The sequence below is a fragment of the Microcebus murinus genome, chromosome 18, assembly GCF_040939455.1.
Source record: "Microcebus murinus isolate Inina chromosome 18, M.murinus_Inina_mat1.0, whole genome shotgun sequence".
In the NCBI taxonomy this organism is placed as follows: Eukaryota; Metazoa; Chordata; class Mammalia; order Primates; family Cheirogaleidae; genus Microcebus; species Microcebus murinus.
In genome coordinates, this window is record NC_134121.1 from 27,140,421 (window position 1) to 27,164,894 (window position 24,474).

The 24,474-nt window shown below is 37.4% G+C and overlaps 2 protein-coding genes across 11 annotated transcripts in view; one reads left to right on the forward strand and one right to left on the reverse strand.

The window, feature by feature from the left end:
* Nucleotides 1-24,474, reverse strand: part of NLE1 (notchless homolog 1) — a 350,374-nt gene that overhangs the window by 192,996 nt on the left and 132,904 nt on the right. The gene's annotated exons all lie outside the window — the stretch shown is intronic.
* Nucleotides 1-24,474, forward strand: part of AP2B1 (adaptor related protein complex 2 subunit beta 1) — a 133,556-nt gene that overhangs the window by 42,308 nt on the left and 66,774 nt on the right. For all 10 annotated transcript variants that reach the window (XM_012786598.2, XM_012786517.3, XM_012786442.3 and 7 more), the window contains 7 exons: nucleotides 6,011-6,201; nucleotides 8,483-8,704; nucleotides 9,216-9,336; nucleotides 9,469-9,564; nucleotides 14,838-14,953; nucleotides 17,340-17,505; nucleotides 18,977-19,075. In XM_012786598.2, the coding sequence (XP_012642052.1) occupies nucleotides 6,011-6,201; nucleotides 8,483-8,704; nucleotides 9,216-9,336; nucleotides 9,469-9,564; nucleotides 14,838-14,953; nucleotides 17,340-17,505; nucleotides 18,977-19,075 (1,011 nt within the window). The remainder of the gene's footprint in view (nucleotides 1-6,010; nucleotides 6,202-8,482; nucleotides 8,705-9,215; nucleotides 9,337-9,468; nucleotides 9,565-14,837; nucleotides 14,954-17,339; nucleotides 17,506-18,976; nucleotides 19,076-24,474) is intronic.

The following is a 24,474-nucleotide window of genomic DNA, read 5'->3' on the forward strand; positions in this document are numbered from 1 at the left end:
TAATTTTTTCTATATATTTTTAGTTGGGCAATTAATTTCTTTCTATTTTTAGTAGAGATGGGGTCTTGCTCTTGCTCAGGCTAGTCTAGAGCTCCTGACCTCAAGCAATCCTCCCACTTTGGCCTCCCAGAGTGCTAGGATTATAGGCATGAGCCACCATGCCCTGCCTCAAGTATTCCTTTATAGCAACACAAATGTGCTTGAAGCTCTGACTCGAGGCAGGAGGGGGGACATGGGCAATATATGTAACCTTAACATTTGTACCCCCATAATATGCTGAAATTTCAAAAAATTTTAAAAAATAAAATAAATAAAAACACAAATGGACTAAGACACCACTTAAATAATGAACTTTATTATTTGTAAATCTTGTTACCATATAATCAAGCTTTCTTGTCATAATGAGAGTGTTGGGTCAACTAGGTAATTTTAGCCGTTATTGCAAGGAAAAAGATGAATAAAAACTGGAGTGTTATGGAATGCAATGTCCATTGCTGTTCTGGACAACATTTTGGATTAAAATATAAACTCTAAGTTTAATTGATTTGAGGTGGGAAAAATTTAACTGGTACTACATAGTCATTGTCTCCTTGAGGAGATAGTAATGACTGAAATGAACAGATATATGTTGCCCTGTGTTTCATGTCATTTGAGACAGCTCCATAAAGGAGATGGCAACATTCCAAACCATTGCTGATTTCTAAGAGAATAAAAATATGTAAACCACCGGGGTATGTCCTCATAATAGTTTTTGTCAATTATTCTGCTTTCATTTCAGTTAAGTCTTCAGGGACAGCAGCCAAAAGAATTGTAAATTGAGTAGAAAAACTGAAGCATAAATCTGTTCAGAGTGTGTGACCTTGAAGGTCATTGCTGGAATTCAGAGTCCTCCAAATAGTAATTTAGGTAATAGGAGGAAGTAACTGTATTGGAAAGTGATAAGTTTCTTGGGTTCTGAGGCTATAAAAATAAGTCAAATTAGAGTGCAGGATGAAAGTCATTATAAGAGGCAAGGAAATGTATGAGAGATTTCTCATTAGTGAGCTTCTGTCTGAAATTCCAATTCCAGCATATGTCTAGATTTCCTTCTAGAGTCCTTTTTTTACAGGATCATTTTTATTCTAACCATACCCACTGCTCTAGCTCACTCCCTTTGTTAAAAATAAGGTCAAATTTATGTCCTCAGAATTGTCTCATATAAGATAAGTATATAGTTTATAAATCAAATTTTATAGCTCGGTAGTAAATCTTGCCTCTTTAAGTGCTGCCAGGATATGATTATTTCTGAAACATAAAGTAGAAGAATACATTTTTCTCCTTATATAAATCTGCATGTCACTTTTCCCTGGAAATAATGTTTTGGCTATATTATCCTCCCCCACTCTGATTCTTCTCTCTCTTTCCCTGAGTTGAAATTCACAAGTCTTGAGACTTGTATAAATGCTAGAGACAGAGTAGATTAGTACTCAGACGGTGGAATCAGACACAGACTTTGAATTCAGATTCAAGCACTATCCCTTTCTGGTTGTGTTGACCCTGAGCAAGTCACTGATCTTCTCTAAGCTTGTTTCCTTATCCATAATAGGTGGATTTTAATAGCACCTACCTCAAAGTCATTATGAGGATTAATGGCGCACATAGTAAGTGTTCAATAAGTTTTAGCTATCTTTTATCTCTTTGTGTAACTCACTCTATTAGGTATAATGTAAAGTAAGTCAAAATACAAATTGCTGACCTTAAAAAGAAATTCAATAGACTAAGCATCCACAGGAACCACCAAATCACAGAGAAGTCTGTAGTTCAGGCACAGAAAGATTTGTCTAGGTTTGTTTTTATTTTGGTTTTTGTTTTTGAGACAGAGTCTCACTTTGTTGCCCAGGCTAGAGTGAGTGCCTTGGTGTCAGGCTAGCTCACAGCAACCTCAAACTCCTGGGCTCAAGCAATCCTACTGCCTCAGCCTCCCAAGTAGCTGGGACTACAGGCATGTGCCACTATGCCTGGCTAATTTTTTCTATGTATATTAGTTGGCCAATTCATTTCTTTCTATTTATAGTAGAGACGGGGTCTCACTCTTGCTCAGGCTGGTTTCAAACTCCTGACCTTGAGCAATCCGGCCGCCTCGGCCTCCCAGAGGGCTAGGATTACAGGCGTGAGCCACCGTGCCCGGCCTATCTAGGGTTGAGTGTGATTTTACGTATATCTACATATGCTTTGGTATATATTTTTATGCTTAATATCTGTATCTTATAGAGTATTATACATATTGAATTAGGTCTATGGAGGGTGAAGGGTGGGGAATATTCAGTTGCAGTCTCCCAAAAACCAGAATTTACCATAATTGGGAGGCAAGATGAACGAAAAGGTTTTTGGGTTTTTTTCCCCAAATGCTGTGGATGTGTTCCTTTGTAACTTAGATGCCAACTTTTTATAAATCAACTTATGTACTGAGGAAGCTCACTTAAGAAACTGTATTTATAAATTCATTTTTAAAGAAAAATTTTCTTTAGAATTCTTTACCCCGCCCCCTGGAAACTCTAGATTTTTCTGAGATTATAGTCAAAAGGCCATTGTTCTCTTTGTGGCAGTGTTCCCTAAGAGAAATGTCAATTTTCTAAGAGAGAAAATGTTACACATAGTTGTCTTAACAGTTCAAAATCACAGTAATGGTTCAAATGAAAGAAGCATATCTTTGTTTTAATACACAGGTAAGTCAAGGCGGTTACTGCAAGGGTTGAATTTGTTCTTCCGTAATGTTGTATTGTTTGGAGAAGGCTGTCTGGGAAGAGGAAATGAATCTTAAGTTTCAATCTATTATTTTTAAAGTTTATTTTAAAAAATAGACAATATAAGTACATAGTACAAAATTCCAAAGAAACAATATAAACATTGACAAGTGAGTCATCTTGTATACCCTAGGCATTCAGTTGCTGTCTTGACGTCAGTGTTTTTCTTTGTCTACTTTAGATTCAGTGTGACTGGCTTATTTTAAGTTTTCATTAAAGAGTGAGAGAAACGTGGCTTACTGATCAGGAAAACTCAAGCACTCCCTCGTGGGCCTGCCTCATTATGTTTCTAAAAATATAATAGTCCGTGGAGATAAGGAGATGAAAGTGGAAAGAAAGAATGGAAGGAACTTCAAGGAGTTTTAGAGGAACAGTAGAGTTTTGGCATTGGAGGCTGAGACAGCGTCTCCTCTGGTCAGTCACTGACTGTTTGGCAGTGATCTCTTTTTTCCACATCCAGGCTTTGCTAAACATAATCCTCTAATCTGATCTTTCCAGATCTTTCAATTAGACTCTATTTCTTTTCCTGTTTTAATATGATGATAAGTGGAAATTGCTTATTAAACACCAGAACATATACTTCATTAGCTGCATTATACACTTGGTTTAATTTCCAATTGCCTATGATAACAGTGGAATTCTAATTGCTCATTCTGTTTAGCATCCTTCTGTTCTCTTCCTCCTTCTTGCTGTTTTTAATTCCCCCATTCTCCACATTTTCTTCATCTACATTTTCTGTTATCAGACTTTATATTTAACCTATTTTAAAAAAACATGAGAAGGGTTTGACTGGCAGAATTGGTAAATTGTGGTAAGAGATTTATTTTAGACAACTGGTAACCAAGACTGGGCATGTGTTGGCAGCAATAGGTCAAACAGCCATTTGGCCTGCCAGTATGACATACCGATCCTTTAGACCAGGCGTCCTCAAACTTTTTAAACAGGGGGCCAGTTCACTGTCCCTCAGACCATTGGAGGGCCGGACTATAGTTTAAAAAAAACTATGAACAAATTCCTATGCACGCTGCACATATCTTACTTTGAAGTAAAAAAACAAATGGCCAAAAACACCCGCATGTGGCCTGTGGGCCATAGTTTAAGGACGCCTGCTTTAGATAATTATAAGGTCAATTAAGTGTATTTTACATAGGAAATAAAATATCTTCCCGATATGTGAAGCACATAAAGGGGATTATTATTTTGATCGTTATGTCTTTTAGTTTTCACTAAATCTTGTGCTTGATGATGTAGTTAATAAACAAAAATTACGGAGAAAAAAATCTCATACATTTTGCCATCCAGTAGGTGGGCTAGATAAGTCTTTCTGATTTATCTTAAGAACAATAAAATATTATATCTGTAATCATATTCACCAAGTGAGTCTTTCATTTTTTATTTTTGAATCTTTATTCTGATCACCAAATTATAGCTTTTAAATGATTCTATTTGTGGCATTATTATCCTTTACATAATAATGGATGTTGTCTTAAGTGTATTATTTGTTAAATCATATTTGCTAGACATTTATCTTCTAGGTAAGATGATATGCTGGGATAATTGAAGACTACCAAGATAAAGTGGGTACTAAAATCAATAGCTAAATTGTAGCCATTATGTTTCTTCTCTTGCTAACAAAAGCGTGCCACACAACTCTTAGTTTCTCAAGCTTTTAGCAAGGGACTTTAGTAAGACCTAACTATAGGTTGACATTTTTGAGAATCTTTTTGATATATTTAATTGCTGAAGCTGCTGTCTCCTATCATTTCTCAACTTGCTGATTTTAAGTAACAACTGGGAGCCTCACTGCAATACATGGTTTTAACTCACTTATACAGAGCTGTAGTGTATAGTATCTTATGTGTGCTTTTGAATATTTTTGTATTTTTTTATTGAGACAGAGTCTTTCTTTGTTGCCCTGGCATCATAGCTCACTGTGCAGCCTTAAACTCCTGGGCTCAAGCAATTCTCCTGCCTCAGCCTCCCAAGTAACTGGGACTACAGTCACGCCCCACGACACCCAGCTACTTTTTCTATTTTTTGTAGATACAGGGTGTCACTCTTGCTCAGGCTGCTCTCTAACTCTTGGTCTCAGGTAGTCCTCCTGCTTTAGCCTCCCATATTGTTAGCATTAAGGCGTGGGCCACTGTGCCATTTTTGAAGTTTTTAGATGACTTTATGTGTTCATTGGTTATAGATGTGTTAGTTATAGTAGAAATAATCTGTAATTTTGATAAAGAGTGTTGACTTTTCTTCTAGCAACTAAGTGGATTCCCAGATCTGTGAGTCAGGATACAAGTGTATTTTCTTGTGTAAAGTAGAAATTTTTCATTTATCATACTGTTTGAAAGAAGGATACATTTGAAATACCATATTTGTTGAATATTTAATGCCATTGGTTATAAGATGCATTATTATTTTTTGTGTTACTGGGAAAGAAAGTGCTTCCTATTAAACTGAGAGGCCATTGTTTATAAAATGCATCCCAATTTCAGAGACATTAATGTGAAAAAGTCTGTAACTTACACTTGATGGAGTATGATGTTTATAATATAACCAACCCATAAATTTGCATAGAGTTTTGTAGAAAGCACTTATACATATGTCATGTGATTTTATCCTCAAACTAAAACTAATCTGTGAGGTGGATTAAATTATCCCTAGTTTTCAGGTGAGGAAACAACTTCACAGGGATTATATGTTCTCTCAGCTTTGTATACGAGTGAACTAGGGTCTCAAACCCATATATTCTTACTCTGAGACTTGTGGTATGATTGACAATGTCACCTTCCCTAACCCCAGATATACACAACTGCAAACTTCTATAAAATTATTTGGCCTAGATTTTTCTCTGTTGCCTAATATACATATTTCATATTTATACTTCACTATTTTTCATATGCTGTTCATATGTCTTGATTTTATTGATAGTTTTGAGTACTATTAAAATGCTTAATGTATGTTTTAATGTTAAATCATGTGTGACTCTGCTAATATATGGATTGTTTTAATTCTGGGTTGCCTGACCACTAGGAAGCTATATCTGCTGTCATTGGTGGTTTAGTATGTATATATTGAAAGCAATTTATCTGTTTCTATCTGACTAGGTAAAATGTTCAGGAACAGTTAAGAGTTGAGATCTGTGAAATGATCCAGGGAAGGCTGTTTAAGTGTTTGTCTATGGTTGTACTGTTCTTAGTGAATCAAGGTTATATCTGCTTCTTTCCCAGGTGGTGGCTAATGCTGTAGCAGCATTATCTGAAATCAGTGAGTCTCACCCAAACAGCAACTTACTTGATCTGAACCCACAGAACATTAATAAGCTGCTGACAGCCTTGAACGAGTGCACTGAATGGGGCCAGATTTTCATCCTGGACTGCCTTTCTAATTACAACCCTAAAGATGACCGGGAGGCCCAGAGGTCAGTCTGCTTTCCTCGAAAGTATCTGATACTTGTTGCCTCATTCAATAAGTTCTAGAATCTGCTCTTAGAATAAATCTCTTATGCTGAAGTAGGTCAGTGGCTTGTGGGGTAGATACTGCTATCTCCAAGGTATTTTCCTCACTGAATTTAGGAAAATTTAGGTGGTGGAGTAAACCATGTAAAAAAATAGCTCAAGAAATACATGTTTTTCATTTCTTATTTGAATAGTACAGTTACCTCTGCTAAAATCTTCCTCATCATTTTCTCACATCTCCCATGCAACAGTTCCTGGTTATTTGGCAAACAAAGGGTATTAAATGTCTTTTTGTATTGACAAACTTTTCATTCTGTTAGATACTTAGTAAGTGGTTTCATATTGGTCATTGAGCTGCACTGTACCTACAATTGAGTACTAGAGAAAGTATGGTAAAGTCAGCAAAATATATGTTGCTTCCCATTAGATACAGAAATCATGTCAGTCTGAGTTTGGAGAAGATTTTGGAAGGCATGCCTAGATTGTTTTCCTCAGCCCTTTACCACCTTGGTGTTGCAAATTTTCTTTGACTATCAGAAATTGACTACTACATTTCATCTGCATATACACACATTTTAGTTTACAAAGCTAAAATTATCCCTAATTTTTATTGAGCATTTTGTGTATATAGGCACTGTACTAGGCAAAGTACTTCTGAAGAAATGTTGGCTCTTCATTAAATTTGGAATATTTTAATTATGGTAGATAAGAACCTTCCTTGCCTGGCTGAAGCTGATTTCCAAGCTACTAGAATGTAAGTGTTCTTCACTTGTCTGGGAAATTGTTCCCTCTAGACTGAACTAAAGCTCACCCTGGTAATTTCTTTCCATCACTGAAAGTACAAATAGAGTCTGGAAAGAACTTTACCAAGAATTTTATTTTCTATTGATCATTGACATCAAACTAATTCATTCATTCAGTAAATATTTATTAAGTGCATGCTGTGTGCCAGGCACTGTTCTAGGCCCTGGAGATACAGCAATGGACAGACAAAAATCATGGCCCTCATGGAGCACTTATTCTGAGGGATGTGGGTCGGAGTATATATATCATTTGTTAGATGGTGATAGTGCTAGCAAAAAAGATAAAGTCGCGGAAAGATCTAAGAAATGCTGGACATTTGGGGGTGAGGGGTTGTATTTTTTAAAAAAGGTGGCCAGGAGCCTACACAACATAGACCCTATCTCTGTAGAAAAAAAAATTAGCCAAGCATGGTGGCATGTGCCTATAGTCTCAGCTACTTGGGAGATTAAGACAGGAGGATCACTTGAGCCTGGGAGTGTGAGGTTACAGTGAGCTATGATCATGCTACTGCACTCCAGCCTAGGTGACAGAGTGAGACCCTGACTCTAAAAAAAAAAGAAATAAATATATAAAGCACAAAAAGGGTGGCCAAGGAAGGCCTCACTGAGAAGGTAGCATTTGTATAAATATCTAAAGGAGGTCAGGAGTCAGCTTAAGTGGATGGAAGAAGAAGAAAGAGAAATAGCCTACTTATCCTCTGTTCTTAACTTTATGTAAACTAACTATACATATTGCCTAAGAATACTCAAAATTAGGTTAATTTCTAAAGAATGCTCAACAGATAATTATGCAAGATTTCATGAGGCATATAAGTATAGGTGGCAGTGGCTAGGAGAAGGGGAAGAAGTTGGGAGAATATCGTAATGGTGTTCTGCTATTTTAAGAAACAAACCAATCAAACAAACCCCTTCAGAGATTCCGTTATTATCCTGAAAGGGGGGGGGGCGTGGATTATTTACCCTGCTAACCTACCTCCTCCTGTATCTTCCAGTGAAACCTTTAGTCACAGCTGAGTTATGTGTCAGTATGAAATAATTCTCAGAATGCTTAATTTGACTTCCTGTAGGTTGAGTAGAAATGGGCTGTGAGGTAGGGAGACCGAACATATTATGGGGAGAAAAAGAGGACTGTAAAACAAGAAGGTAAATGGTGTGAGCTCAAGTGTTTGGGGGTATTACTAGTTTTCTTCCAGTTTGAACATCCCTTATTGCTGGTTTTCTAAAGTCTTCTGATGTCCCTTGCTCTGTCTGTAGTTTGCTGGGAAATGAGGCTTCTGCAGTGGTGGATCCCAATTTTACCTAAGCATGGAGCTTTTACTTTTCTAACCAACTCTTTAATTTCTTGATACTTGGGCCATGGGACTCTGACACATTACCTCATAGAATGGATTGAGCAAAGAAATTATAATTCAAGATATTAATTTTCCTTTTCTGCCCTTAGCATCTGTGAGCGGGTAACTCCCCGGCTATCCCATGCCAACTCAGCAGTGGTGCTTTCAGCAGTAAAAGTCCTAATGAAATTTCTGGAGTTGTTACCCAAGGATTCTGACTACTACAATATGCTGCTGAAGAAGTTAGCCCCTCCTCTTGTCACTTTGCTGTCTGGGGAACCAGAAGTGCAGTATGTCGCTCTGAGGAACATCAACCTAATTGTCCAGAAAAGGTTAGGAAATAGTGAATTGGTGATTAAAGTGTTTATAATTTTGAATTAAGCTTAATAATAACAGTGTCAAATAGGCAAGTGTTAATGTACAAAAATGAAAATGTTATATGGCAGAACAACTTGCCCAGGATCAGGAGGCTAACAGTTGATATCAGAGTGTTCCTATAATATTAATAAATACCTGGTGTTCTCTACAAATCCAGTTTGTTTTCTGAAGGTTCTCTTTCTGTTATACTATCTGGTGTCTGCTTGATAGGGTTTAGGCTATAGTTTAGAGCCAGATTGTTGTTCTAGCAGTTCTTCGGGGCAATGTGTACCCTGATGCTTTAAAAGGACGAAAATAGTCTTCCTAATGGAACTGATAAGAATAGAGAGGTATAGACGAAGTTTGTGCATTTTTTTTCCCCTAGGGGCAGTGGGAGGAGGGCAGAGATTAGATATTAATACAGACTCAAAAGAATATATCAATATATGCCTTCACCTTCCTTTCTTGTGTTTCTGTGTACCACAGGCCTGAAATCTTGAAGCAGGAAATTAAAGTCTTCTTTGTGAAGTACAATGATCCCATCTATGTTAAACTAGAGAAATTGGACATCATGATTCGTTTGGCATCTCAAGCCAACATTGCTCAGGTCAGACTTTAAGTAGACTTAAGTTTATGATGATTTGGATTTTAATTACAGTCTGGGCTTCAGAAGGAGCTAGGCCATGAGATTGCTGTTTGAGAATCCTTAATGATTATCCACTTCCTGGATTTCTAACAGGTTCTTGCAGAATTGAAGGAATATGCCACAGAGGTGGATGTTGACTTTGTTCGCAAAGCTGTGCGGGCCATTGGACGATGTGCCATCAAGGTGGAGGCAAGTGTCTGATGGTCATGGTGATTAGGGGATATTGAATGTTTTCTTCACTTTTTTCTTTAAAGTACATTTTTTATGTTTATCAAAATAATAAAGCACACAATTAAAATATTAAAGAATTTTTAACAAAAGCAGCTGTCTGTGGTCCCTCCCTTCTCTACCTAGACCCTCTTTCCAGATGGAATCATTTTTAACTCTGTTTTTAGTTTTACTCATTGTTTTGATTATAGTCATCCCTGCATATCTGTGGGTTGCACATCCATGGATTCAACTAGCTGTAGGTGGAAAGCATTCGGAGTTGGGAAGAAGGATGGTTTCATCTGTACTTAACATGTACAGAGTTTTCTTTCTTGTCATTATTCCCTATACAATATAACAACTATTTACATAGTATTTACATTGTATTGGATATAAGTGATTTTAGAGATGACTTAAAGTATATGGGAGAATGTGCCTAGATTTTATGCAAATATGACGCCATTTTGTGTAAGGGACTTGAGCATCCATGGATTTTAGTATCCACAGAGAGGCTCTGGAACCAATCCTTCATGGATACCAAGAGATGACTGTACCTCCATATCTCTAAATAACGTTCTTATGCTATTATTTGTTGATTTACCAATTACAGACTTTTTGTATTAACTTTATTTTAAGAAGCTTGGTTCATATAGCCACCATTCCCACTTCTCTCTCCTGTTTTCCAGTGTAATTACATCATGAAGTTTTTTTTTTATTTCTATATCAGTTATCTTGGTAAATTGAAATAATGCCTTTGTTTCTTATTCTGTCAACTATAAGGTTGCAAAATTTATGCATATTATGACTATGTAAATATGTAGGGCCAATACAATACAAATGATTGTATTTGCTTTCTTATAAAGCCTTTTGTTTTTTCTGGAGTTTCTTTAATTGCCTTTTTTTACTTGCATTGTATGTCTTTATTGCATCCCTGTCTTCTTCGAGCTCCTTAAGCATAATATCAAATCTGTAAACCTCCTCTCGTCCTAGATTCTTCTCTTGCAGTCCTCTGTCCTTTCTTGCTCCAGTCTGGTGATTGCTTTCTTGGTCTCTGCACATCATTCCATACAGCCACCGTTCATGGTTGTTTCTTATTATTGATACTTTTTTCATAACATTCCTTTTTTTGTGATTGCAAGACCTTCTTGAATATCTGAGGATATGAATTATTAATTAGTTTTTTGTTTACACACTTTTTTTTTTTTTTTTTTTTTTTTGAGACAGAGTCTCACTTTGTTGCCCAGGCTAGAGTGAGTGCCGTGGCGTCAGCCTGGCTCACAGCAACCTCAATCTCCGAGACTCAGCGATCCTACTGCCTCAGCCTCCCGAGTAGCTGGGACTACAGGCATGCGCCACCATGCCCGGCTAATTTTTTTTTTTTTTTTTTGTATATATATTTTTAGTTGGTCAATTAATTTCTTTCTATTTTTGGTAGAGACGGGGTCTCGCTCAGGCTGGTTTCGAACTCCTGACCTTGAGCAATCCACCCGCCTCGGCCTCCCAAAGTGCTAGGATTACAGGCGTGAGCCACCACGCCCGGCTGTTTACACACTTTGAATTTAATTATTTGGGGTATTTTATGTTGATGGTTGCATATCTATACATATAATTTTTTAATTGAGACATATACCCTACCTACAGTAAAATGCAGCCCATTTATATTTAACAATGAGGTAATAAAAGTTGACCAGGACTTCTGTACATGTAAATAGGGCTGTTGACTAGCAGGTTTCTGCTTTAGGGCAGGAGGTTCACGATTACTTTGAATGCCTCTTGAAGAGCCTCTCTGATCTTAGAAGGCATATTGTTTCTAGCTTGGCTGCCTGAAGCCAGTGCAGCTTCCTCTGCATTTACAGCTGCTCCCCATCATTTGCATTACTGCCTGAGCTCCCAGTAGTGGGATTGCTGGATCAAATGGTTAGGTCTAGTTTTAGTACTTTGAGGAATCTCCATACTGTTTTCCATAGGGGTTGTACTAATTTACATTCCCACCCAACACTGTATAAGCATTGCCTTTTCACCACATCTATCATTTTTTGACTTTTTAATGCCATTCTGACAGGGTTAAGGTGGGTATCTCATTGTGGTTTTAATTTTCATTTCCCCTATGATTAGTTATATTGAGCATTTTTCACATGTTTTTTCACATTTCTATCTTGTTTTGAAAAAAAATCTGTTCATGTCTTTTGCCCACTTTTTCATAGGGTTATTTGTTTTTTCATTGCTGATTTGAGTTCCTTGTAGATTCTGGAGTCCTTTGTCCCATGTATAATTTGCAAATATTTTCTTTTATTCTGTAGGTTGTCTGTTTAACTGATTATTTCTTTTGCTTTGCAGAAACTTTTTAGCTTAATTAAGTCCCATTTATTTATTATTATTTTGTTCGCTTTTGGGGTCTTAGACATAAATGTGTTGCCTATGTCAATTTCCTAAGTTTTCTTCTAGAATTTTTATGGTTTCAGGTCTTACATGTTAAGTCTTTAATCCATTTTGAGTTTTTATATATGGTGAGAGATAGTGATCCAGTTTCATATGGCTATCCAGTTTTCCCAGCACCGTTTATTGAATGGGGCGTCCTTTCCCCAATGTATGTTTTTGTTTGCTTTGTTGAAGATCAGTTGGTTATAGGTATATAGTTTTATTTCTGGATTCTCTATGCTGTGTTCCATTGATGTGTGTCTACTTTTATACCAATATCATGCTGTTTGGGTTACTATAGGCTTGTAGTATAATTTGAAGTTGGATAATGTGAGGCCCCAGCTTTGTTCTTTTTTGTTAGGATTGCTTTGACTATTCAGGCTCTTTTTTTCTTCCATGTGAACTTTAGGATTGTTTTTTTCAATTCTGTAAAAAGTGACATTGGTATTTTGATGGAAATTGCATTGAATTCGTAAATCACTTTGGGCAATATGGACATTTTAACAATGTTGATTGTGCCAATCCATGAGCATAGGGTGTTTTTCCATTTGCTGGTGTCATCTACGATTTCTTTTATCAGTGTTTTGTAGTTCTCCTTGTAGAGATCTTTCATCTCCTTGGTTAAGTATATTCCTAGGGTTTGTTTTTGTTTTTTGCAGCTATTATAAATGGTATTCAGTTCTTGATTTTGATTCTCAGCTTGGCTGTTATGAGTGTTTAGAAATGCTACTGATTTGTGTACATTAATTTTGAAACCTGAGAATCTACTGAATTTATCAATTCCAGAGTCTTTTGGTAGATTCTTTAGGATTTTCTAGATATAAGATTATATCACTGACAAACATGGATAGTTTGACCTCTTTCCTGATTTGGATGGTCTTTATTTCTTTCTCTTGCCTGATTGCTCTAGCTAGGACTTCCAGTGCTTTGTTAAACAGAAGTGGTGAAAGTGGACATCCTTGTCTTGCTCCAGTTCTTATAGGGAATGCCTTCAACTTTACCTCATTCACTATGTTGTTGGCTGTGGGTTTGTAATGTATGGCTTTTATTTTTTTGAAGTATATTTCTTCTCTGCCTAGTTTATTGAGGGTTTTTATCATGAAGCTTGCTGTATTTTTTTTTTTTTTAAGATAGAGTCTTGTGCTATTGCCCCGGCTACTGTGCAGTGGCATCAGCCTAGCTCACAGCAACCTCAAACTCCTGGAGCCAAGTGATCCGCCTGCCTCAGCCTCCTGAGTAACTGGGACTATAGGCACACGCCACCACACCTGGCTAATTTTTCTATTTTTTGTAGAGATGGGGTGTTGCTTTTGCTCAGGCTGATCTTGAACTCCTGAGGTCAAACAATCCTCCTGCCTTGGCCTCCCAGAGTGCTAGGATTACAGGCATGAGCCATTGCACTTGGCCTGGGTTTTATCATATGCTTTTTCTGCATTTATTGAGAGAATCATATGGTTTTTGTTTTCAATTCTTTTAATGTGGCGAATCACATTTATTGATTTGTGTGTGTTGAACTATTCTTGCATTCCTTCAATGAAACCCTCTGATAGTGGTGAATTATCTTTTTGCTGTGCTGTTGGATTTGGTTTGGTGGCTTTTTGTTGAACATTTTTACATCTGTGTTCATGAAGGATATTGGTCTGTAGTTTTCTTTTTTGTTATGTCCTTTCCTGGCTTTGGTATCAAAGTGATATTGGCTTTGTAGAATGAGTTAGGGAGGATACCCTCCTTCTCAGTGTTATGGAACAGTTTCAGTAGGATAGGTGCCACTTTTTCTTTGTAGGTCTGGTAGAATTCAGTTGTGAATCTTTCTGGTCCAGGGCTTTTTTTTTGGGATTTATTTTTATTACTCAGTCAATATCACTACTCCATATTGGTGGTTCAGGATTTCTATTTCTTCCTGATTCAAGCTTGGGAGGGTGTGTGTTTCCAAAAACTTACTCATTTCCTCTAGATTTTCTAGTTTGTATGCATAGAGGTGTCCGTAGCAGTCTTGGATGATCTTTTGTATTTCTGTGGTATCCAGTTGTAATGTCTCCTTTTTCATTTCTTTTTTTTTTTTTTTCTGTAGATCTTGTTTCTGAAACCTTTTTCATTTCTGATTGAACTTGTTTTGAATCCTCTCTCTTTTCTTCTTGGTTAATCTAGCCAGTAAGGCCCCCTACTTTTTTTTTTTTTTTTTTTTTTTTTTGAGACAGAGTCTCGCTTTGTTGCCCAGGCTAGAGTGAGTGCCGTGGCGTCAGCCTAGCTCACAGCAACCTCAAACTCCTGGGCTCGAGCGATCCTTCTGACTCAGCCTCCCGGGTAGCTGGGACTACAGGCATGCGCCACCATGCCCGGCTAATTTTTTTTATATATATATCAGTTGGCCAATTAGTTTCTTTCTATTTATAGTAGAGACGGGGTCTCGCTCTTGCTCAGGCTGGTTTTTGAACTCCTGACCTTGAGCAATCCGCCCGCCTCGGCCTCCCAGAGAGCTAGGATTACAGGCGTGAGCCACCGCGCCCGGCCCCTACTTTTGCTTATTTTTAATTTTTATTCTTTTCTCCTGTGTTGATTTATTGTTTTTTCTCATTTCTATTCTCCTGGCTATCTACTCTTTATTTGAACTGACTCATCTCTCAACATATTTTATAATGAGCAAAATTTGTGATATATCTAGAACTTCTATGTATTTATATCAGATAACCTAGCTTCTAGCATAGCTTGGTGAAATTAAGTGCCTGATTGTTTAGTTTAGTTTAGTTGATATTACCTGTATGTTTCAAAATTTTATGTTGGGGTAATATTATTGGATAGATCATCTGACTTCTCATTTTTTATGTTCTTCTTTCTAGCAATCTGCAGAGCGCTGTGTAAGCACATTGCTCGATCTAATCCAGACCAAAGTAAATTATGTTGTCCAAGAGGCAATTGTTGTCATCAGGGACATCTTCCGCAAATACCCCAACAAGTACGTCCAAATACTTTTGCCTCTCTTCCTCACATCATTTAGGAAATGTTTAAGTAAGGTATTTTAAAATTGGCTAGGTAACAATTATTCTTTTTAATGTGAATAATAGAATACTATTAAAAATCAGAAACATATAAAGGGGTTAGCACAGGGATTAAACTTGAGTTTTTAATCTGCTTTATTTCTTTTAGAATTGAAACTCTGCCTAAATATGCTTTGTCTATTGGCATATATTAAAGTTAACCAGATTCTTTGGTGGCAAAGTTACCATTAAACAGGATTCCTGTATATTCCAGGTTGTCTGGGTATAATCTCAGTTTATGCCTGTTATCCAAACATAATTAATGATTATGAACCTTTTTCTCAGAAATGTCTCGGTTTAGATAATAAAATCATACCCTGCCATGAAAGCCAGGAATGTAATGGCTATGCCTTTCACTTAGCATGTTACCTGCTGTTTGGGGGAAAATTACAGAACATGTAACAAATTATCAATCTTAGGTCTTGTCTGAACTGTTAAAGTGCTTGTATAGATATGCAAAATTTATATTTTCACTCTACAAATTTTCTAGGTTGAGGCCTCTTAGTTTATAAAGCAAAAATACTGTTTTAGGTTTGATTTTGAAAACAAGTAATTAAGGAATCTGAAAATGAAGAAAGAACTGGTCCTATAAGCATCCTAAATCTCATTTTTCCTTACAATCATAGAGATGTCTTATACCAAAGCTTCTGATTAATCTTTAAAGATAGTGTTAAATGAAGCAACTTATAGTAAGTTAGCTTAGTGGTAGGCTCATAAATTAGTAGAAATATTTTGGCAAGGTAGTGGTTTATTTAGCATTGTATATATTTTTTTAAATTTTATAGAAACAGTATTTTAGGAAATATAGTTTTACCATTCTCCCAGGAAAGAGTAGGGTTGGGTTTCTAAACTTCTTTATTAATTAATTATTATTATTATTTAAAGAGACAGAGTCTCACTGTGTTGCCCAGGCTATACTCTAGCTACTGAGCTCAAGCCTGCCAAGTAGCTGGTACAGGTGCACACTGCTGCACCTAGCTTTTAAACTTCTTGATTAAAAGTGGAGACATGTATCTTAATATCATTGGCAGGGAAATGTATCCATTTCTATTTTATGTTAATAAGGGGTTATGATAGTTTACTTGTAAGAAAACTTAGAGCCTGGTTTATTCACTGGAAGTAGGGCAGATAATTAAGTATACCATTCAGTTGTCCACATCTAATTTATTATCAGTGCCATTCTGATGTTTAAAACTATATCACACAAGGAGATGGATTCAGCATAGTAAATATGAGAAAGCTATGGGTCTTTAAAAAGCAAGTATTTGAATTGTTTCTTTGGAGAAAAAAGTCATTAGTGAGGGTATCCTGAGAAGAGAGAACACAAAGAATATCTCTTTTATAAAGATGAGAGATAGGTGGATTAAGGGACAATTACCATTTTTCTAGTCTGGGTACTGTTGTTGTCTAATTTCTTTTGCCTAAAAATAAATTGAAAATTCTATTCCTCTCTATCATGAAGGCAAAATGGAATAATAGGAAAATTCTCTGATCTTCTCATAAGAAAAATTGTTAACTTTGACTCAAATGGTACAAAAGCAATTTATGTAACCAAAATGTTTTTGCCTCCATAATATTCTGAAATTTAAAAAAATAAAATCACTCAAAGTTTTTTTTAAAAAAAGAAATACAAGATAGTGATATTATCTTACATAATGAGTTAATTTTCCTTGTAAAAAGAATACCTTATGAGTTTTTATAAAGGTTTATGATCTAGTTATTAAAACATAATTGCAGGGAAATATAAAACATTTGTAATTTTCTGTGAGCTGGGCAATGTGGCTCATGCCTATTGTCTCAGCTACTTGAGAGGCTGAGGCAGGAGAATCGCTTCAGCCCAGGAGTTTAAGATTGCAGTGAGCTATGTTTGTGCTACTACACTCCAGCCTGGGCAACAAAGCAAGACCCTGCCTCTTAAAAAAAATTTTTTTTAAAGACATTTTATGAGTCTTCTGACTTAAAATCTATACATTCTCTAGATCAGTCATCCTCAAACTATGGCCCGTGGGCCACATGCGAGTGTTTTTGCCCGTTTGTTTTTTTACTTCAAAATAAAATATGTGCAGTGTGCATAGGAATTTGTTCATAGATTTTTTTAAACTATAGCCTGGCCCCCAGCGGTCTGAGGGACAGTGAACTGGACCCTGTTTAAAAAGTTTGGGGACCCCTGCTCTAGAGTAAAAGAGAGAATAGTTTGGCAGTTTGGTGTAGACTCCCTTGTTTGTGGTTTTGCCTTTAGCCTTCACTGTTAAATACAGTTCTTAGTTTTGCCTTCAGTGACTATAGTCCCTTTTTTAATATCAGGTATGAAAGTATCATTGCCACTCTATGTGAGAACTTAGACTCACTGGATGAGCCAGATGCTCGAGCGGCCATGATTTGGATTGTGGGAGAATATGCCGAAAGAATTGACAATGCAGATGAGTTACTAGAGAGCTTCCTGGAAGGTTTTCACGATGAAAGCACCCAGGTAAGTGCTCATCTATCCCATTAATCCTAGATCTCTCTGGGAAGATTTGAGAAAAAGTAAAAGTATCTTCTGGGTCTGTGTATGTATTTCTGTATTGTATGTTCATTTTTCCCCCAAAATAGATGAACCTTTTCAGTTGTCTTGATTTCTAGTGTATCAAACCTGTATAACTTAGATCAGTGGTTCTCAAACTTTAATAAACATTAGAAACAACTGGAGGGCTTGTTAAAAGCACAGGTTGCTGGACCTCACCCTTTAGAGCAGGCGTCCTCACACTATGGCTCATGAGCCACATGCTGGTATTTTTGCCCATTTGTTTTTTTACTTCAAAATAAGATATGTGCAGTGTGCATAGGAATTTGTTCTTTTTTTTTTTAAACTATAGTCTGGCCCTCCAACAGTCTAAGGGACTTATGCACAGTATAGCTTCCGGCAGGGAATGTGTATTCTCCAAGTCATTCTTAACTTTTAGACTAGACAAGCAGTATAGCATGGTGGATAAGAACATGGACCCTGGAGCCAGACTACCTGAGTTTGAGCCCTAGCTCTGCCCCATACTAACTGGACCTCTCTGGCCCCCTGTTTAAAAAGTTTGAGGACCCCCACTTTAGAGTATCTGACTCAGTAGGTCTGAGATGGGCCTAACTGTGCATTTCTTAAAAGGTTCAGAGTGCTGCTGCTGGTTCAGAGCCACACTTTGGCAACCACTGGCTTAGAGCAGTAGTTACCACTTTTTATTTTCTGTCACCTAAGGATGATTACACATTTCTGTTAGTAATGGCTGGGGCTCATGACAGCAGAGATTTTCACCTGGGGCTGCAGTGAGGTTTGAAGAGATTTTCTGTGGATGATTTCTTCTATCCAAAATTAAAGCCATGGGCCCAGAGAAGCAGATAAATTATTAAGCCCTTTTTCCCTGGTGTTTGTACTCATGGCAAATAGAAGTTCATGTATATAGTCCACCATAGTAATTTTAATAGACCTAACACAAGGAATACATACAAACCAGTAGCTTTGTGGTTTAGCAGCCTATTCTTAATTGACTGTGATCTGACATAGTTCTGCTGTCTTGATTTTTGCCCCAGTATGACAGTATGACATAATTCCCCCAAAATTCTTTTAGTAGAAGTGAGTAATAAAAGACTTGGAACCAGTTTTATCACCATCTGTATGTTAGTATGTACCTTAAAAAAAAAAAAAAAGATAATTATCTGTCCCAGAAACAATTTTTGGTGCCAGAAATGCATTTTGAGTATAGGAGGCTAGTGAGCTTTCAGTTGAATACCTTTGTATTTCAGATGAATGCTTTTGACTGCTATTGTTGATGTTGGCTGAGGTTTAACCTTTTTCTTGTAACCAATATCAGAAAAGCCCTATAATAATTCATAGTTGAGGAAACACCCCTTTGGAGATGAGGGCAAGGAATAATGCCAATGTCATTCTTTCACTTTATCAAATTATTTTTGTTTAGGTGCAGCTCACTCTGCTTACTGCCATAGTGAAGCTGTTTCTCAAGAAACCATCAGAAACACAAGAGCTGGTCCAGCAGGTGTTGAGTTTGGCAACACAGGTAAGAAATCTGGAAAAAGTGAGAGGTTGTTTTTTTTTTGTTTGTTTGTTAGTTTTGGAGGGGAGAGAGTTTAACTGAAAGAGTTACAGCCTTTAGATCTTATTAAAATATTAAAACAATGCCTAACATGTTTCACTGAATTATAGCTGGTTGTATGTCTTTTAAATGATTTGGCTGGCTCCAGTTTTCATGGTGATTCATAAAAATTTAACATAGAGTCTTAAGTGTTAATGAAGGACATACTTATGTGAGAATGACATTGTCTGATAGCAGTACCTCCTTCTGGGTGACTTCATTTCAGCTTTCAAACAAAAGTACCATGTGGAGATGGTAGATGCCTCAACAAAGTTTCATGTGTTGTTCTACCTTCTAGAGTAGTTGCCTAGTTGCCTTTCTCTTAAAATTTACTTTTACATTTTTATATATTTATTTATTTATTTTGAGATAGGGTCTAAATTCTATTGCCCAAGGTAGAGTGCAGTGGTGCTGTCATAGGTCACTGCAACTTCAAACTCCTAGGCTCAAGTGATCCTCCTGCTTCAGCCTCCTGAGAGCTGAAATCACATGCCTGCGCTGCCATGCCCATCTAATTTTTCTATGTTTCGTAGAGATAGAGTCTTGCTGTATTGCTCAGGCTGGTCTGGAACTCCTGGCCTCAAGCAATACTTCTGCCTTGACCTCCCCAAATGCCAAGATTATAGTCATGAGCCACCATGCCTAGCCTCTTGGAGATAATTTTAAAGTGCTTAAATTATTTGATATTTTTGGCCGTCCTTGGAATTACTTGATATTTTTGGTCAGAAGAAAAGAGGCTTAGATGGATTCTGAATTCAGGAATGTGGCGACTCACTTTAAAGATCAGGTCATCATTTTAGATATATAGAAATCAAAGTAATTACTTTTTCTAGTGTAACTAGTGTAATAATTATCAGTCCATCATGATTTAGTAATGTTCTTAATTAGACTTGAGAACAAGCTAGATTTAACAGGCTATGAGAGTTAAGATTATATCTGCACATGGAATAGGATTCAGATATTCGATTGACCACTTTCTCTCATCATCTCTCTTTAATGGTATATTATCAAAATTTAAAACCATTTCATAGTATTTTGTCTAGTTTTAAGCTGTCATTTTTCTATTTTTAATACATCTTCTAAAAGTTTATAAGAACTTTTTAAAGTATTTTTTTAAAACTTTCTTAAGCATCTTCCTTTGCTTGAAGCACAGCAATTTCCATAAGCATCAGTGGTTATTTATTTATTTATTAGAGACAGGGTCATGCTCTGTTGTCTAGGCTGGAGTTCAGTGGTATGCTTATAGCTCACTGTGGCCTCGAACTCCTGGGCTCAAGCAATCATACCCAGCTAATTTCTTATTTTCCTTCTTTTTGGTAGAGACAGGGTCTTGATTTGCTGCCCAGGCTGGTCTCAAACTCCTGGCCTTCTGCTTCACCCTCCCAGAGTGCTGGGATTACAGGCATGAACCACTGCGCCCAGCTGGTTATTTTTTGTATTGAATTGAGCATTCTAGACTTCGTTTGTCTAGATCCTTGATTAATCCATTTGTATCTCTGTTAAGATGAATTCAAACAATTTTTCCTTTTTTTTCCTTTGCACTCTATGTTTTAATTTTAAACTTTAAGTGGTCACATAGAATGACAGATTGGAGCAATTCACATTCTGTCAAAAACAATTTCTAAAGAGAATTTGGCCTTGCTGCCTCTCTGCTCACCTGTAAATATTCAAGCAAGTGTCTTTGATAGTTTCCATTGTTTTCACAAGTTCTAAACCCTGTCTTCATTGCCCATGTGTTTGTATTTAACAGGCAGCACAGTTGAGTTGTGTTTTGAGTTCTTGTCAGAATTCAAACTCAATCTCATTACCTCCCAGTATTTATCAAAATTTGACTGAGATTAAAGTGTTTAGAGAGACTTGCTTACAGGATACAAGGTAGCACCAGTCTTATAGGTAGTCTGAAATTCACCTCTGAATCAAACCATATTAATAGAGACCAGAGCACCTAGACAGTGTCGTTTTTGACCCCCAAAAGAATGGCTTTTACTCAGTTACACTGACACCATTAGCCTGTAGTAAAAGATCATCATGAGAAACTATCTTATTTGAATCTGTTGTCAGTTTTATCAAAATTGTTTATTCCATTATGTATTTTCTTCTTTATGACAACCTGTCAAATTCCTAACAAGTTTTGGATTTTCTTGTGTATTGGTGTGTAGTTGATTGCCCTTCTGAATGTCTTACCTAATCAGATACCTTTTTCATATTGGTGCTTTAAAACCTTAGAATCAAATGTAAGGATCTCCCATGGTAAGGTCATTGTGACAGGTCATTGTGACATTCATTATTCTGCCTCTAGTTGTTTTTTTTTTTTTAAGAGAAGTGTCTTGCTCTGTCACACAGGCTAGAATGCAGTGACGTCATAGTAGTTTACTGAAACTTCTAACTCCTGGGCTTAAATGATCCTCCCACCTCAGCCTTCTGAGTATAGAGTATCTGGGACTATGGGCGTGAGCCACCTCGCCCAGCTAGTTTTTTTGTTTTGTTTTGTTTTGTTTTTGTAGAGACAGGATCTTACTATGTTGCCCAGGCTGATCTCCAACTCCTGGCCTCAAGCAGTCCTCCCACCTTGGCCTCCCAAAGTGTTGGGATTATAGGCGTCAGCTGCTAGCTCTAGTTTTAATTCTTGCTTTCTAGCCTTAGATGCATTTTCATAAGCTTTGCTAAATCTTTTTCTAGAGCAGAACAAGGTATTAACTCCCTTAATTTTAATAAAGGTTGGTATTGTTACTATTCCTGTTTTATACATGAGGAAACTCAAAGACACAGAGAGGTCCAGTTAGTATGGGGCAGAGCTAGGGCTCAAACTCAGGTAGTCTGGCTCCAGGGTCCATGTTCTTATCCACCATGCTATACTGCTTGTCTAGTCTAAAAGTTAAGAATGACTTGGAGAATACACATTCCCTGCTGGAAGCTATACTGTGCATAAGCCAGTATGTATGTACGTTTTTTCTAGTTTTAAGATCTTTGTGGATAATTATTTTGTATTTCGCTATAAATAATTAATAAGCAATTTCTCTAGGCTTGCCTTTTCTGTTTTATTAATTAATGAGGTCTGAGGAGTTATAAAAGAATGAGCACACTTATGTAAGTCTTTTCCTCTGGAAGTTTTCTCTTTTTTTCTCAAGTTTGTGAAATAAGAACCTAATATTTATAGATGGTGAGTACCAATTTAAATTAAGGGCATTGTGGTCCACAAAATTCTATAAATTTGAATTGAGTTGTGAGGTTCTGTTTCTGCCATTTCTACTGATTCAGGATACAACTGAGCAAATTTCTTTTTCACAGTGCTTTTGTTTTCTCTTCAGTAGAGTTAATTAATACTATTCTTTACCTGTGCTTAGAATTAAGTGAAGTATATGTGAAATTTTAGTGCTTTCAATTTTAAATAAAATAATAGTATAATGACAGATATCATTAGGAGGAAAAAAACCAACCCTGAATCCAAGGCTTCATTTCAAAGTTTTGTCTTTTTTGTTGTGATAGTGATTTTCTTACCAACGTAAAGTAATTAGTAAAGAATACACACAAAAGTGTCTAGAGTTTAGAAATTATCCTTTGTAGTGCTTGGAAGAGAAGTTTTCATCTTGGTTTTTCTACCTAGGAACTAGTGACCACCATCATCAAAATGACCTGGTCTGCTTGTTAAAAATACTAATTCTTAGGCTCTATTTCTGACATAAGGAAACAGAATCTTGGTTATTATTGCCCTTGGGTTCTGCACTTTCTTTTTCTTCTTCTTTCTTTTAGAGTTGAGGTTTTGCCCAGGCAGGAGTGCAGTGGCACGAACGTAGCTCACTGCAGCCTCAAATTCCTGGACTCAAGTGATCCTCCCAGCTCAGCCTCCTGAGTAGTAGCTGGAACTACAGGTGTGGCCTCAAGCAATCCTCCAGCCTTACCAGGGTGCTGGAATTACAGGCATGAGCCACCACACCCAGCCGGGTTCTGTGCTTTCAGTGACTTTCCTGGTGTGTTAAAAATGTTGATGCATATTATAGTTTAAGGATTACTGTTTTAGAGCTTGCCTGGAAAGGATTGTTTTGGAAGCTCCTCCCCTGAGAAGGGCCTATGGGGCTGTCAGTACAGTAGATCCAAAACCAAACTTTTTGTGTCACCAAACATTTAATGGCAACTGAAGATTGTAAAAAGGTTTTGGTTTTTTATTTATCACAAGTCTTGACTGGGCCTGACTTCTTAGGGCTCTATGTGAATAGTGAGGCAGTTAAGGCCAGCTTACAGTCAGCCCGGCAAATCATCCCTCATAAAAATAGGGTTTGAGCATTAGGAGATCCATCCTTACTCTTTCAGTCTTGGGAAATTTCTCATAAGATTTCTCATGAGATTATATTTTTTAAGTCACTATCTAATTAGATTTACAATGTGCGTACCTTTTGATCCAGTAACTATCTCTAGCAGTTTACCCTGTTGCAGCATTTTGAATTTATGGGGTACTCTCAAACTTTTTGCACAGAAATATATAATTTTGTGAATTCTTACAGGAATTTTTCTTTTTTCTTTCCTTCCTTCCTTCCTTCCTTCCTTCCTTCCTTCCTTCCTTCCTTCCTTCCTTCCTTCCTTCCTTCCTTCCTTCCTTCCTTCCTTCCTTCCTTTCCTTCCTTCCCTTCCTTTCCTTTCCTTCCCTTCCCTTCCTTTCCTTCCCTCCCTCCCTCCCTCCCTCCCTCCCTCCCTCCCTCCCTCCCTTCCTTCCTTCCTTCCTTCCTTCCTTCCTTCCTTCCTTCCTTCCTTCCTTCTTCCTTCCTTCCTGTCCTTTTTCCTGTCCTTTTTCCTGTCCTTTTTCCTTTCCCCTTTCCTTTCCCCTTTCCTTTCCCCTTTCCTCTCCTCTCCTCTCCTCTCCTCTCCTCTCCTCTCCTCTCCTCTCCTCTCCTCTCCTCTCCTCTCCTCTCCTCTCCTCTCCTCTCCTCTCCTCTCCTCTCCTCTCTCCTCTCTCCTCTCTCCTCTCTCCTCTCTCCTCTCTCCTCTCTCCTCTCTCCTCTCTCCTCTCTCCTCTCTCCTCTCCTCTCCTCTCTCCTCTCTCCTCTCTCCTTTCTCCTCTCCTCTCTCCTTTCTCCTCTCTCCTCTCTCCTCTCTCCTCTCTCCTTTCTCCTCTCTCCTTTCTCCTCTCCTCTCCTCTCCTCTCCTCTCCTCTCCTCTCCTCTCCTCTCCTTTCTCCTTTCTCCTTTCTCCTTTCTCCTTTCTCCTTTCTCCTTTCTCCTTTCTCCTTTCTCCTTTCTCCTTTCTCCTTTCTCCTTTCTCCTCTCCCCTCCCCTCCCCTCCCCTCCCCTCCCCTCCCCTCTCTCCTCTCCTCTCCTCTCCTCTCCTCTCCT